The 14278-nt window shown below is 41.5% G+C and overlaps 1 protein-coding gene across 3 annotated transcripts in view; it reads right to left on the bottom strand.

Moving 5' to 3' along the window:
• Window positions 1-5050: 5050 nt before the first annotated feature.
• C4H11orf65 (chromosome 4 C11orf65 homolog) overlaps window positions 5051-14278 on the bottom strand; it is a 71606-nt gene continuing 62378 nt past the window's right edge. For all 3 annotated transcript variants that reach the window (XM_030200273.1, XM_030200270.1, XM_030200272.1), the window contains 3 exons: window positions 13713-13883; window positions 10732-10787; window positions 5051-7730 (listed from right to left, as the gene is read on the bottom strand). In XM_030200273.1, coding sequence (XP_030056133.1) covers window positions 7690-7730; window positions 10732-10787; window positions 13713-13883 — 268 coding nt within the window. In that variant the 3' untranslated portion in view covers window positions 5051-7689. The remainder of the gene's footprint in view (window positions 7731-10731; window positions 10788-13712; window positions 13884-14278) is intronic.

Consider the following 14278-nt stretch of genomic DNA (forward strand, 5'->3'; position numbering starts at 1 on the left):
CTCTTTTTCTGAAAGCTCTGCATCCTAGGCATGTCACCAGCCTTAGCCTATACCACTGGTTCAAATATCCTGCCTGTTGTATATACCCCACAAGTTCACCTTGCTTATGTGGGATGCGATTCAGGTATCATGCTGGGGGAAAAAATCACCTTTTTCAGGTATATCAGAAGCAGAAAGCCTATGAGGGAATCCACGGGACCGTTAGATCATGAAGGAGCAAAAGGGGCACTTGGGGAGGACAAGGCCATAGCCAAGAGATTGAATGAATTCTTTGCTTTAGTCTTTATGGAAGAACATGTAAGTGATCTACCTGTACCAGAAATGGTTTTCAAGGGTGACGATGCGGAGGAACTGAAAGAAATCTCAGTACACCTTGAAGATATACTGAGCCAAATTGACACGTTACAAGTGTTAAATCACTTGGACTGGTTGGCATACTCCCCAGGGTACTGAAAGAACTCAAACATGAAATTGCCGATCTGCTGTTAGTGATCTGTAACCTTCTGTTAAAATCATCCATAGTACCTGAAGATTGGGTGGTGGCCAATGTTACACTGGTTTTTAAAAAGGGTTCCAGGTGTGATCCTGGAAATTGCAGACCGGTAAGCCTGACTTCGGTGCCAGGGAAAATAGTGGAAACTATTATGAAGAACAAAATTATGGATCACACAGACAAACATGGTTTAATGGGGCAGAGTCAGCATGCGTTCAGCCAGGGGTAGACTTGCCTCACCAGTTTGCTTTATTTCTTTGAAGGTGTGAATAAACGTGGCTAAAGGTGAGTCGGTTGTTGTAGTGTATCTTATTTATTTATATCATTTATACCCCACATTTCCCACCGCTGGCAGGCTCAATGTGGCTCACAACATTTAGTTAACAAACAGGAAAGTACAATAAATTGAAAGTGATACGGGTGGCAGGAAGGTACAGGGTTAAGAGAAAGTAAAGTCCACAAGAGTTGGAGTCCAGGAATCACAGAGGCAGGACGGGATCTTTAGGGTAAGCTTGCCCAAATAAGTAGGTCTTGAGAGACTTCCTGAAAGTCAGATGATCTTGAACCGTTTTTACAGATTTAGGCAATGTATTCCACAAATGAGTGCCGATATAGGAAAAGGTGGAATCGTATGTGATTTTATACTTGAGTTTTGATTTTCAGAAAGCTTTTGACGAGTTCCTCATGCGAGACTTCTAAGAAAATTAAAATGTCATGGGATAGGAGTCAATGTTCTGTGGATTAGGCATGAGTTATTGGAGAGAAAATGGTGGGATAGGGTTAAACGGCTATTTTTCTCAATGGAGCAGAGTGAATAGTGGAATGCTGCAGGGATCTATACTGGGACTGGTGGTGTTTAACACAGCACAAGCCTGGCAGAGGGGAAGAATGAAAGTTCATACTCACAATTTTGCTGACCTTACCTGAACCCACAGGCCGCCTGACTCCAATCAGGTGCCTGCAACTAGACAGCTGTAGAAGCCTCTCCTCCAGAATGCCACATAAGCAGAAACCTGCTCTCTTCCAGCATTATATTTTTCAATGTTTTGTAAGGAGGAGGAGGAAGGAAGTGTCAGGAACAGGAAAGACGTAACGTCGGCAAGGGCGGGACACAGGCAGGGAAGGAAGGCCGACGGGAGCTGATCTGCCTGCTGCGGTGTACAGAGGGCCCGGGTGGAAGGGAGCAGTGGCGGCGACTCCGGGGGGGAGGGGCGGCGGCGACTCCGATGGAGGGAGGGGAGGGCAGGAAGGTCTCAGAAGGAGGGGAGCCTAGGAGCTGGCGGGGAGGGAGGGACGGAGGGGGGCCTTGGAAATGGGAGGGAGGAGGAGGAGGGGCCTTGGAGCTGGGAGGGAGGGACAAGAGGGCCTTGGAGCTGGCAGAGAAGGAGGGAGGATGCTGGACATGGGAGGTCAGAAGGAGGGGGGCCTTGGAGCTGGGAGGGATGGACAGAAGGGGGCTTTGAGCTGGCTGGGAGGGACGGAGGGGGGCCCTTGCAGCTGGGAGGGAATGGGGCCTTGGAATTGGGAGGGAGGGCAGGGGACCCTGGAGCTGGGAGGGGGGGGCCCTTACAGCTGGGAGGAAATGGGGCCTTGGAATTGGGAGGGAGGGCAGGGGACCCTGGAGCTGGGAGGGGGGCCCTTACAGCTGGGAGGGAATGGGGCCTTGGAACTGGGAGGGAGGGACTGAGGCCTTGGAGCTGGCAGGGAAGGAGGGAAGGCAGGGGGCCTTGCAGCTGCGGGGGTAGGGGGGCCTTGGAAAAAAAACATACCAACACTCGCCCGTTTTAACGGGCTTAACGGCTAATAGTAGAATATACAGTGTTGAGAAAGTTTGTGAACCCAAGTGTAATAATGAAAATTACAAGTGTCTATTATGATACTCTTGCTTATTTCAAACCAGTCTTCTCTTATGTAATAGAAAGGATATAAATTAAACAGTCCCATCTTGAGACACAGTACGTAAGAGCAATAAGACTAATTCAAAATCAGCAAGTGAAATTGTAAGCAAACACCTAGTTTCCTTAGCATAATTAATTAGAATCAGAAGCTTAAATAATTGGGTAACAAATAAACCACCTGAATTAAACATGTATGACTCAGTATGCAGTGGAGTCTACGAAAGCAAATAGAATGTTAGGAATTATTAGGAAAGAAATAGAAAAAAAAATTAGAATAATGCCCTTGTATCACTCTATGGTGCCATCACACTTCGAATACTGTGTACAATTCTGGTCATCACATCTCAAAAAAGGATATAGCAGAAAAGGTACAGAGAAGGGTGACAAAAATTAGAAAGGGGGTGGGACAACTTCCCTATGAGGAAAGGCTAAAGTAGCTAGTGCTCTTTAGCTTGGAGAAGAGAGAGCTGAGGGGAGATAGGACAAAAGTCTATAAAATACTGAATGGAGTGGGACAGGTAGATATGAATCTCGTTTACACTTTCCAAAAATACTAAGAACTAGGGGGCACGCAACGAAGCTACTAAGTAGTAAATTTAAACCTGAGAAAATATTTCTTCATTCAACGTGTAATTAAACTCTGGAATTCATTGCCAGAGAATGTGGTAAAAGCAGTTAGCTTAGTAGATTTTTTTAAAACGATTTGGGTAATTTCCTAAAAGTCCATAAGCCATTAATAAGATGGACTTGGGGAAAATCTACTGCTTATTTCTAGGGTAAACATTATAAAATTTGTTTTACTTTTCTGGGATCTTGCCAGGTATTTGTGACCTGGATTGGCCACTGTTAGAAACAGGGTACTGGGCTTGATGGACCTTCAGTCTGTCCCAATGTGGCAACGCGAATGTTCTTATGTATTAAGGTCCAAAGGTTTGGGAGTTTGGTTTCACCATAAATGTTTGTGGGAATTCATCATGCCACAATCAAAAGAAACTTAATGAGAATATTTTTTTAAACATAATTGAGGTTCACTTGTCTGGACAGGGTTGCTAAATGGTTTCTACAAATGGAAAAAGTTGAAGACTACTCTGTCTCTATCCAGAAGCAGTCATCCTGCCAAGATTGCCTGAAGGGTAAATTTTAAAAAATCATTTATGAAGTCACAAAAAAAAAAAAAGAGCCTGACTAGCATCTATAGATCTGTCCCCTCTTTCACTTTATCTGATTTGAGGGTTCATTTGACAACTATCAGGAAATAAAACAATGAGAATGGTATTCATGGAGCTAGGATGAAACAACTGCTTCTTAAAAAGAATCTTAATGGCCCACAATACTTCTTCATTAATGTGTATGGACAAAGGAATTTTTAAAAAGTATATTTTAAGTCACTGTGGGGCTTATTTTTTTAAACGGAAAAACATCCACTAAGTGGGAGATGGGACATTTTTCTTGCAAAAACATCCAAATCACTATTTTCAAAACACATTTTAAAACATTTTTCTGTGCAGTTAGTCTGCAGCACATCCACATCACAAGAGGATGGAATCTGAGTGTTCCTACAACTTGGACGTTTTTCTGCCGTAATGGAACATAGTAAGAACGCCCAGGGCTAGAAGTTGGGCATTTTGGTCTGGCCCTGTTTCAATCATGACTGTCATAAAAAGGTGCCATAAATTACCAAATGACCACAGGAGGGATTAAGGCATGACCCCCCTCCTTTCTCCCATAGTGGTTACTGACCCCTTCCCACCCCTCAAGTTGTGAAAGACCAGCATCTATGATAGCGTCAGATGTTAAGGCCAGTCCTGTTAGAGCAGCAAGCAGATCCCTGGAGTAGCCTAGTGATTGGTTCAGTGCATTGTAGAGAAGGAGACCCAGGCTCACATCCCACTCTTACACTTGTGGTGGAAAGTGTGAGCCATTCAAAACCCACCAAAAACTTACTGTACCCACATATAGGTGACGTCTGCAAGCATAAAGGCTATTGTAGTGGTGTTCAGTTGGATACAGTAGGTTTTTGGTGAGTTTTGGTGGGCTCCCCATACAATATAAGGGGCTAACAGTGAGATGTGTACCTGGGACTTTTTATGTAAAGTCCACTGCAGCACTCCCTAGTGTGCTGTACTACTTTGCTGGGATGTCTATGTGGCCCGTCTACTAAGAATGCTGGTTTTTTTGTGTGTTTTATTTTCTTCAGACTTTTTTTTCTTTTTGAAAATGGTCACACAAAAAAACGCACTGAGCACAAAACGTCTAGGAAATGGCCATTTTCAAAACAAAAGGCCATTTTTCAGATTTAAAAATAGCCATGTTCGCCACTTGATTTTTGGACGTTTTCAGCAAAACAACCGAAGTTAGATTTAGACAACATATCAAAAATGCCCTTTCACATCAAGCATGTTTGGCAAAATCAACCACAGACTTTCCAAATAAGAACACTGTACTAATTGTCAGGCACCATTATGAAGATGATATTGTGTGCAGCTGCTTTGCTGCATTAGGACCCGGAAGGTTTGCCAAGACAATGACCCTAACTATTCAAGTACAGTACCTTGGAAATTTTTCACACCCTTTTGCATTTTTCACATTCCTGATGCCTTTTAACTGATTTATACATTATACTCTATACTTTTAACATAACGAAACAATTATAGAAATATTTAAAAAAAAATTTAAGAAGCCAAAAAGTCATGACCTACTTTCTGCTGAGGTTCAGCTCCTGGACAGATGGGTGAACAGTTTTAAAAGTTGCGCTGTCCTTTTTAAATATTAGCTGCAGTGGCCTGTTTCTTTCATGATTTAGGTGGAGCTACACATTTCCCAAAGTACTTTCCAGGTCCTAATAAATCTAATTCCTTCTTCCCAGTATCATTATTTCATCCATACATTGAAAATCCCCAGCTCAGCCTGCCTCTGGGCTTCTGCATGTGAATAGGGAGGATTTTTGAAAATGATACCCTGAGCATTCTGAATTATATATTTTGGCAAGGCATCAAAATCTTACGATCCAATACCAAATTAATATTGTTTGTGTGAAGAATAGTGTGGTTGCATCTTTATATTCAATAAAGCTTCCAGATCTTATTGTTAATCTTGTAATTGATCTTGTGCCACATATATATCATTTTTTCATGTGATCCTATTGTATCAATATCCTGAAACCATTTACATATTACATAGAACTTGATTTCCATAGTCATAAAATGATCCATTTTGTACATGTGTAAACAGTAATCCCTCTCTTTTTATAATGTTTGTCAAATACAAGATATACAAAGTCACCAATCCCATGCCTCCTTAAAGTAGTTTCCATTTTAGAATATTGCAGGCATTTACTATAACCATCAAAACATATAATAGATCTCATCAAGTGCTCTTTATTGAAGATCTCCAGTACTGACAGCATTTTGACATTTTGGTAGTGTAAAGAATGAGTGGAACTGCCTTTTTAGGAACTACTATTCTGTCAGGGGGGGGGGGGTGTTCAGTCATTCAAAAGAACTTTGCAATGAGATAACTTCTTCAGTCTCTTTAACTAGTCTTGAAAGTCTCTGAAATTTTAGATTAATTCTATAGAATATTTTGTGTTAGGTACAATTTTATTTCAGCTACAAGTGATTTCTCTTACAAGAGCAATTACTGATGTATCTTTTCTCCATTTTGTGAAAGAATTAGTTTCCAGAAGCCCATAACGAGCGTTGTGACAGTAGAAACCCTACAAGTGGTGTTCTTCCCTTGATCCCTTATTATATACATCTTTCTCTCATGATACCTAGTTTGCATTTAGCAGAAGCATAGGCGTAATAATGTCTATTTGTCTGCCCACTCTCTCATCAGCCTCCTAGTACAGAATCAGTTTAGCAGTATGATCTGAACAGCACAGAGCCCTACACACTTGTAGATCTTGCCATGCAGTTCATACCATAGAAAGACTGGAGTGGCCCATGCCAGCACCATAAAACAAAAGACTGAGAGAATGAGAAGGGTCAAGACTTGCAAAGGAGCAATACAGGAGGCTGAACCTAACTCAGATAGGGATATGTATCAGGATTACAAGTATGAAGAACTAGGGTTCTGAGCTGAGGGAACAAATGAACTGGCCAAGCATCAAAGTGAGCGATGGCTAGGAGTAGGAGGAGAGGACTTAAAAAGGGAATAGAAGAAAATGGTAGATGGAAAAGGAACCAGAAAATGTAGGGTAGGGAAGAGAGGTGATGGCAACCCACTGAATCTAACTTTCCCATCAATAAAGATACCCTGTTCTTGTTTCATGCCTTCAGTCCTGATATATTTGCTCCACTGGGAGGTTGAACTATACAGTTACCCCACGTTTGGGTAGATTATGTAAGGACTTTTAGGAGAGCCCCGGAAGATAATTATCTCATGAAATGGTGCTTATGATCCTAACAGTCCATATGCTTCCAGGAAGGCATTTTTCCCAAGGAACAAGCCACTTCAGCATGCCTCTATGTGGCAAGTGGTCAGAAATTGCTCCTGTAACTAATATGGGGGAGTAAATGGAGTCACAGGAGCATCAGAGATACTAATGTCACAGGATGGACTGGGATCACCAAGCTATCTGTCATGCTCTTCCCAGCAACTCTAGAAGTCAGCAAACTTCCACCTGTCCCACAAAAAGGAATCTGAATATTAAACTTTAGTATTTGTCTTGCAAGAATCCTATAAGAATGTAAAATTAGAAATGGCCTACCAGTGGAGATAGTAGAGGCCATTACTGTAAGGACATTATGATCATCCTTGTGGGGAAAAAAACAGGAGGACAATGGTAGGAAAGGGATTGAAAGCAATTAAAAGACTGGGGATATGCAACTGGTGCTGGGTTGAGAATGTAATTTATATTCCCCAGTGTAAGAATTAAGGTTGAGCAAACTAAATGGGCCAATTTGAGCTTGTTCTATCATCTTTTACTTTGTTATTGTGGTTGCTGGCAAATATTTTGATTAAACTGTATTATGCAATTAAAGAAAATTTAAAAAATGGCAACATATAAAAAGCTGTATTTTTCACATTCAAAAATTATTAAAATGTTGATCAAGAATTTTACAAATAAAAAAAGTCATTGCTGCTCCCATGTTGAATACATAACTGAACCGCCCTTTCTTTCCTTCTTGGAGAACCATAGTCTGATAGGATTCATGAAGTCAAGGATAGGTTTCGAAATTGTGTTTTAATGTTCAGGAATTCGATGGTTCTTCGATGGTGAAAGGTTCTTAATTCATTTCATTTAACCTCATTGAATTCACAAGCATAAATAACTGCTGACATTTTCTGAAGTGATCAATCACATTGATAAGATGGTGGTGCAACAAACTGGGAACCTAAATAAAGGATAGAAAATAAGTCAAATCTAAATATATATATATATATATATATAACATTTTACAGTAATACCACTTTTTTCCCTAAGACAGAATATAAGCATACCCCTTTTCTTTACAGCTCAAGAATTGGAAAAATATATCAGTGGTTGAAAATATCTGTCTGGGGCAATGTTAGTCTGAAAATTTAACATAATGGGACCAACTTTGGCCTGCAGGACAAACCAGTGAAAAAATAGATCAAGTCTGAAAATAAACTAGATGGGACCAAAGGTTCCAAAAAAAGAAAAATACCCCCGACCCCAAAATAAAATGTCCCATCTATTTCTATATGAGAAAGAGGTGCAGCATAGGTTCTCTAGTGTATATTGTACCCTCTCCCTGGATAAGGTCCAAATGGTCATGTGCTTTCCACACTCCTGCCCTTTGTCCACTAGTGGCCATAAGATTCTCAGATTTCTCTTAAGGGAAAGAATCTGCAAAGTCCTCTGTCTTAGGTAAAGTGTCTCTTACATACCGGCCCATGTACAGCTGATAATTAGCTGTGTGGGAAGAAAGTATAATGTTATAGAAATTTTTTCTCTCAATGGAGTCCAATATATAAGCATTCCTTCCCTTGAGCACTAAAGAGTGGGTTTGTGGCATCTTGAAAGTGGATTCAGTCACCTCAGAATGGTGAATAAACTGCTTATTCTTAAGGTCAGGAGAACCTCTGAACCATGTATTTGAGTTGAACAGTTGCTTTGAGAAGGGGCTTCCTTCATTCTTATCAGTGTATCCTTGGGGGGGGGGGGGGTTAAGGAATGGGTAGATGACAAGTATTTCTGTGCTGGGTTTCTCCTCTAATTGAAATAGAATGGTGTTAGCCAATTTCCATATAATATTTGTGAAGAAGAGGTCTCCTGGGGAGAGACTGAGGGAGCTTAGCGGGGTTTTAAAAAGGTTTGGATGGCTTCCTAAAGGAAAAGTCCATAGACCAGTATTAAAATGGACCTGGGGAAAATCCACTGCTTATTTCTAGGATAAGCAGCATAAAATGTATTGTACTGTTTTGGGATCTTGCCAGGTACTTGTGACGTGATTTGGCTACTGTTGGAAACAGGATGCTGGGCTTGATTGGACCTTCTGTCTGTCCCAGTATGGCAATACTTATGTACTTCAGAGAACTCTGCTGGCTCTCAAAGAGAAACCCAGGATTACTCAGATTCAGACTCAGAAAATTACTCAGCTGGAAAATTCAGAGTTTGGTCTTATCTAGAAGTCAAGTCCTCACTGAGAGTATGCCTTGGCTGTTGGTGTTTAGACCTTGATATCAATGGATGCCATAGAACAACTTTCTCCCCTGATGAACTTGATATAGAAAATTGGGGCAGTTGACTATGACTCTGATGCTCTTCTTGATCCTACTGATGACAAACTTCCAGGCAAAGCATGAACTTTGAGGATTACTTTAACTTCCACCTGCCTCTATAGTGCTGGAATATTGATTTGAGCCAGATGAGATACTCCCCGATTCTTCTATCAAGTTCCTCCTCAAAGAATGCCAATGCCAATACTGAGAGAGGCTCTGTAGGAGAGGCCAAGTTCTCCTAAGTCACCTGAGGTTTATCAGCAATCGGGCACTGGAGTCCTGCAGTCTGTCATATTTCATTTGACATTGAAGAAGTTGAGGATTCCTCCATCAAGGGATGCTTCATAGATATGGCTGCTGCCAAAATCTGAGTAGACCTGGCGTTCTGTTCTAACAAGTTTCAATGCTGATGCATCTTTGCCTCATTCAGTGCTCAGCATCCCAAGTCTTTGATGCAAGTGCCACACAGATGGAACCCTTCTTCAAAAAGATACTATAAATGCTTAGCATGGAAGGAGATTAAGGTTTCCTCAATAGAAGTGTATCCTCATTGTACAGTAGGGGTGTGCAGCCAGAACTTTTCATTTTGTTTAGTTTCCCTTGTTTCCATTAATTTTCATTTTGCTTGGGGGGAGGAGGGTAATTTTTTTTCATTTCAAAAATAGCTCATACTGTTGGGAAACAGTATATGCTTTATGTGAAGTGTGCACTCTTTCGGAAGAATGCACACTATTTCTCAATAACCTGCACTGTTCATGAATAGTGGTGCACACTTTTTGAAAGAGTATGCACTATTTACAACACAGGGAAACCCCTGTGTCAGGCAAAACATTACACAAAATGACATGGGAAATATTATTGACATTTCTCATGTCATTTCAATTGAATGCACTTCCTTATTGTTCAGTGCAGCTCAAGCTTCCTTTGGGTTTAATGACTCCAATGCCAATGAACATGGCTCAGACTCTGATGAATCAAACAGGCTTTCCTTCTGCTTTTCATGGCCATGAAGACTTATTCATGTCAACTGAAAGCACAAAGGATACTTAAGGGCTTCAGGATCTCTGGGCCCTGGCACTGCAAGCACCAGTTGTGGGCATCCATTCTAGATATGGTCTTGCTGCAAAGCCCATACCTCTTAAGTCACTAGAGGCTTTCTTCTCAGCCATACTGTTGAAACAAATGGCAGATGCAAAATCAAATGACTCAATTTTGTAAAAACTGAGCCACCAAAAGCACCGAGGGAAAACAGTGAAGAGTAGGATATAAATAAAAAAAAGAAAGAAATCTTCAATGCGTTGAAAATCCTGACTAAGGAACCCCCAAGGTTTAAAAAAAAAAATAGAAAAACCCTAGAACAAGCACAGGTTCAGAAAAAATATTATAGATAACATGAGAAAAATGGAATACCACAGGGGACAGAAGCCTGTTCAGTTCCTTGGACAAGAATGAACTGAATTGGGCCACACTGTGGGAACTCTACCACATGAACAGTGACGCTAAAAGCTATGCTTCTAAAAAGAATAGGAGAGAGCTTTCCCATGTCTGAGCTTTGTTGGTGGCATCACCTACATATACTTACTATCCTTCTTGTACCTGAAGCAAAATGAATTTCCAAAATTCTGAAGGGATGGAAATAATTTAGTTTACCTTTCCAGGCACAGGATGAGTTGCTTACTCCAGTTTCACTCCAGTTGCCAGTATACCTAAATAAAGAGAAACATATTTTGGAAGGTGTCATAAAATTAAGAACCTTTTTAGCTCCTCTTACATATGATTGTGGTACAAATTACTAGGAGTGGCTTAGTGGTTAGAGCACTGGTCTTGAAATCCAGAGGTGGCCAGTTCAAATCCCACTGCTGCTCCTTGTGATCTTGGGCAAGTCATTTAATCCTCCATTGCCTCAGGTACAAACCTAGATTGTGAGCCTTCCTGGGACAGAGAAATATCTATTGTACCTGAATGTAACTCACCTTGAGCTACTACTGAAAAAGGTGTGAGCAAAATCCAAATAAATAAATAAACTTGCTAGCAGTGCTAGTACCAAAATTGACCTCATCTAATGAAGCTTCAAGCTCTCTGGTGCATACCACACATCTGCTAACATGGACCATTTCAGTCTGTTAGTCATGTGGTTATGTCCTTTCACTGAAATACTATGATACAATGAAGCAAGAAAAGTCTAGCAACCATTCTGATGTACCTTTCCTCTACCTTTTCCTCTTATTTTCAGTCTCTCATATGGCCATATGTCTTATTTCAGGTTCATTTTTTTTGTGTGTCTGCTCAGCCAGCCTTCTTTCATTCCATACATACAAACTAGCTCACCCATGGGCGTAGTTTGGGGGGGGGGGCAAGGGGGGCATTGTCCCCCCAAACACAGGGTCGGCGCAATGCTGCAGGCAGCTCTTGGTCCCTCCTTCCCACCCTCAGCAACCTGACAGCCCTCCTCTCCTCTCTGTTCCTTCCTGCCGCCCACGTTTAAACCTTTTAAGTCGCAGCGACGGCAGTGAAGAAAATAGCACAGCAGGCTCGCCTCCAGCTTTTTCCTTCTCTCACACAGTGTCCCGCCTTCCTCTGCTGATGTATTTCCTGTTTCCGCAAAGACGGGACACTGTGTGAGGGAAGGGAAAAGCTGGAGGCGAGCCCGCTGTGCTATTTTCTTCACTGCCGTCGCTGTGACTTAAAAGGTTTAAACGTGGGCGGCAGGAAGGAACGGAGAGGAGGGCTGTCGGGGATCTGAGGGCGGGCAGGTGGTGCTGGGTTGGAACTGAAGGAGACTGAAAAGGGGGAGGGCAGAGGAGAATCACTAGACATGGATGGGAGGGGAGGGCAGGGGAGAGAGGCAAAATAACTGGACATGGAGGGAAGGGCAGGGGCAGAAGAAAATCACTGGACATGAAGGGGAGGGCAGGGGAGAGAAGAGAAATCGCTGGACATGGAGAGGAGGATGGTGGACATGGTGAGTGAAAAAATATCAAATGGAAAGAAGACACTGCATAAAACAAAAGACACTGGGACCAAAGCGAATAGAAAAACTAAATGCTCAGACAACAAAGGTAGAAAAAAAGTATTTTATTCAGAATATGTCAGCTTTTGGAAATGTGCATCTGTGATATTTTGCACGTAAGTTTCTGTTTCTCTAGTATTGCTGCATGCTGAGTAACTTCTTGAGGTAACTTTCCAGTTCAGTATTTTGCCTTCATATTTTTTTATTTCTAGTTCCTTGTGTCATATCTGTTGTGTCATGTGTTTTTCATGTGTGTTCAAGGTGCAGTTTTCTGCCAGTGTGTAGTATTTGCAGCCCTTTCTGTTTTGTTTTTTTCACTAGGTAGTGTACTGGTATTTTAGAGCCCGATGTAATTACAGTGCTGCCTTCCATGCATAAGGTTGTAGCTCGTCCTGTCCTTGGAATTAGTGCTGTTATGGTTTGGTAAGGTTATGAGTGTGTTTTTGCACAAGTTTGTGTATAGTGTTTTGCAGTGGAGAGATTGTGTGTTGGCCTTACTGAGGTGGCACCAAAACATTAGAAAGGGTTTTAGAGCCTAAATCATGACACACTACCTCTTGAAGGATCTACATATAGAGCCTATGCATTTCTAAGGTCAACACTGGCATGGTATGGGAAAAGGGGTAGGGAAATACTACTGGAGAGGAAGAAGGAGTTCTGGATAAGGAGGAAAGAAGGAAGGAAGGAAGGAAGGGAGGGAGAAAGAGCTGGCTTTTTTGGAAATAACCATATTAGCATATTCATTTGCATATATATGTATATATATATACACACACACACACAAATGAATATGCTAATATGCCCCTCCCCCAAATGAAACAGTCAAATTACGCCGTGAGTTCACAGTTTCAAAAATAGTAAGGGGCCTATTTACTAAGCTGTGTTAGATGTTAACATGGCAATTAATGCGCATTAACAATTAGCTGAGCACCTTAACAGTTTGTGCACGCTAGTGGGGAATGTGCAGGAACTGTACCGGAGAGTTAATGCAGAACTGGTAACTGCACATTCCTGCTATGCAGTTGACATGACATTACATTTTTTTCCTCTTTGTTAACTGAATGGGGAAACTGCTGAGAACACTCCTAACGGTTAGCATGGAGTTTCTGCACTTACCGTGCATTAATTTTTGTAATTATTGGGGGTCTTTTACAAAGGTGCAGTAGCGTTTTTAGTGTGCACTAATGATTAGCGTGTGCTAAACGCTAGAGATGCCCATAGGAATATATGGGCATCTCTAGCGTTTCGCATATGCTTTATATTTAGCACACACTAAAAATGCTAGCGCGCCTTTGTAAATGGACCACATATGCGGTGACTGCATAACCTCACTGAAAGTTAGTGTAAAAGGCCCCTAAATGCAAAACAAAATTTTGAAATGTGCCCAGAAAGAGCCATGAAAAAAAGTGATCTAATTTGTCCAAGCATAATTTAGAGCATTTTGGTTTGTTCTACTCTAAAGAAGCAAGTTGAAATATTCCTCTGCGACTGTACGGTAACATCCAGGGAGTAGGGACTAATGCTGTGTACATGTGGTACACATGTGATTAATAATAGAGAGAGAGAAATTCTAGCAACAGTATGGGTATTTGTTTTCAAAAAACAAAGGAAAAATATTTACTCTTCAAAGTTGAGAGCGTTTGTCCATTTTAAAAGTTCATCTACTTCCCACTCCATCACTCCATCTAGTCCGTGTTGTTCAACGCTGTATATCATCCCTTCTGTAGCTCGCTGAACCAGATCAGCAGCAGCAGGGTCCTTTGTCTCAGCACGCAAGCTGCCTTCATAGTACCTACATGTAGGGAAGAAACAAAAGCCTCTGGCAACCGAATTTTGATTGCAAAAGCTGCAGTTTATAATTAAGATGTGAAGGCAAAAGAATTTTCCATGTGTGTGTGTGTGTGTGTGTGTGTGTGTTTTTTAGGGGTGGGGGAGGGGTTCTTTAAATTTTAGAAATGTTACCAACAGGTTACAAAGCAAAACAGAATGTCTAATGGGTAAGTCATGTCCATTCAGCTCATACATTGGGGAAAATGCTATCAGCAACGGCATGCCTTGTGAAGTGCTACTACTACTGCTGTTGATTTAGGCATGTCTCAGGCCCACTGTGTGCCCAATAGAGCAGGAACAGGAAAGTTAGAGCACAGCTGACAAAAGATTTGTTCAGTCAGCAATGGAGAGAAACAC

This window comes from Microcaecilia unicolor, chromosome 4 (genome assembly GCF_901765095.1).
Source record: "Microcaecilia unicolor chromosome 4, aMicUni1.1, whole genome shotgun sequence".
NCBI lineage: Eukaryota > Metazoa > Chordata > Amphibia > Gymnophiona > Siphonopidae > Microcaecilia > Microcaecilia unicolor.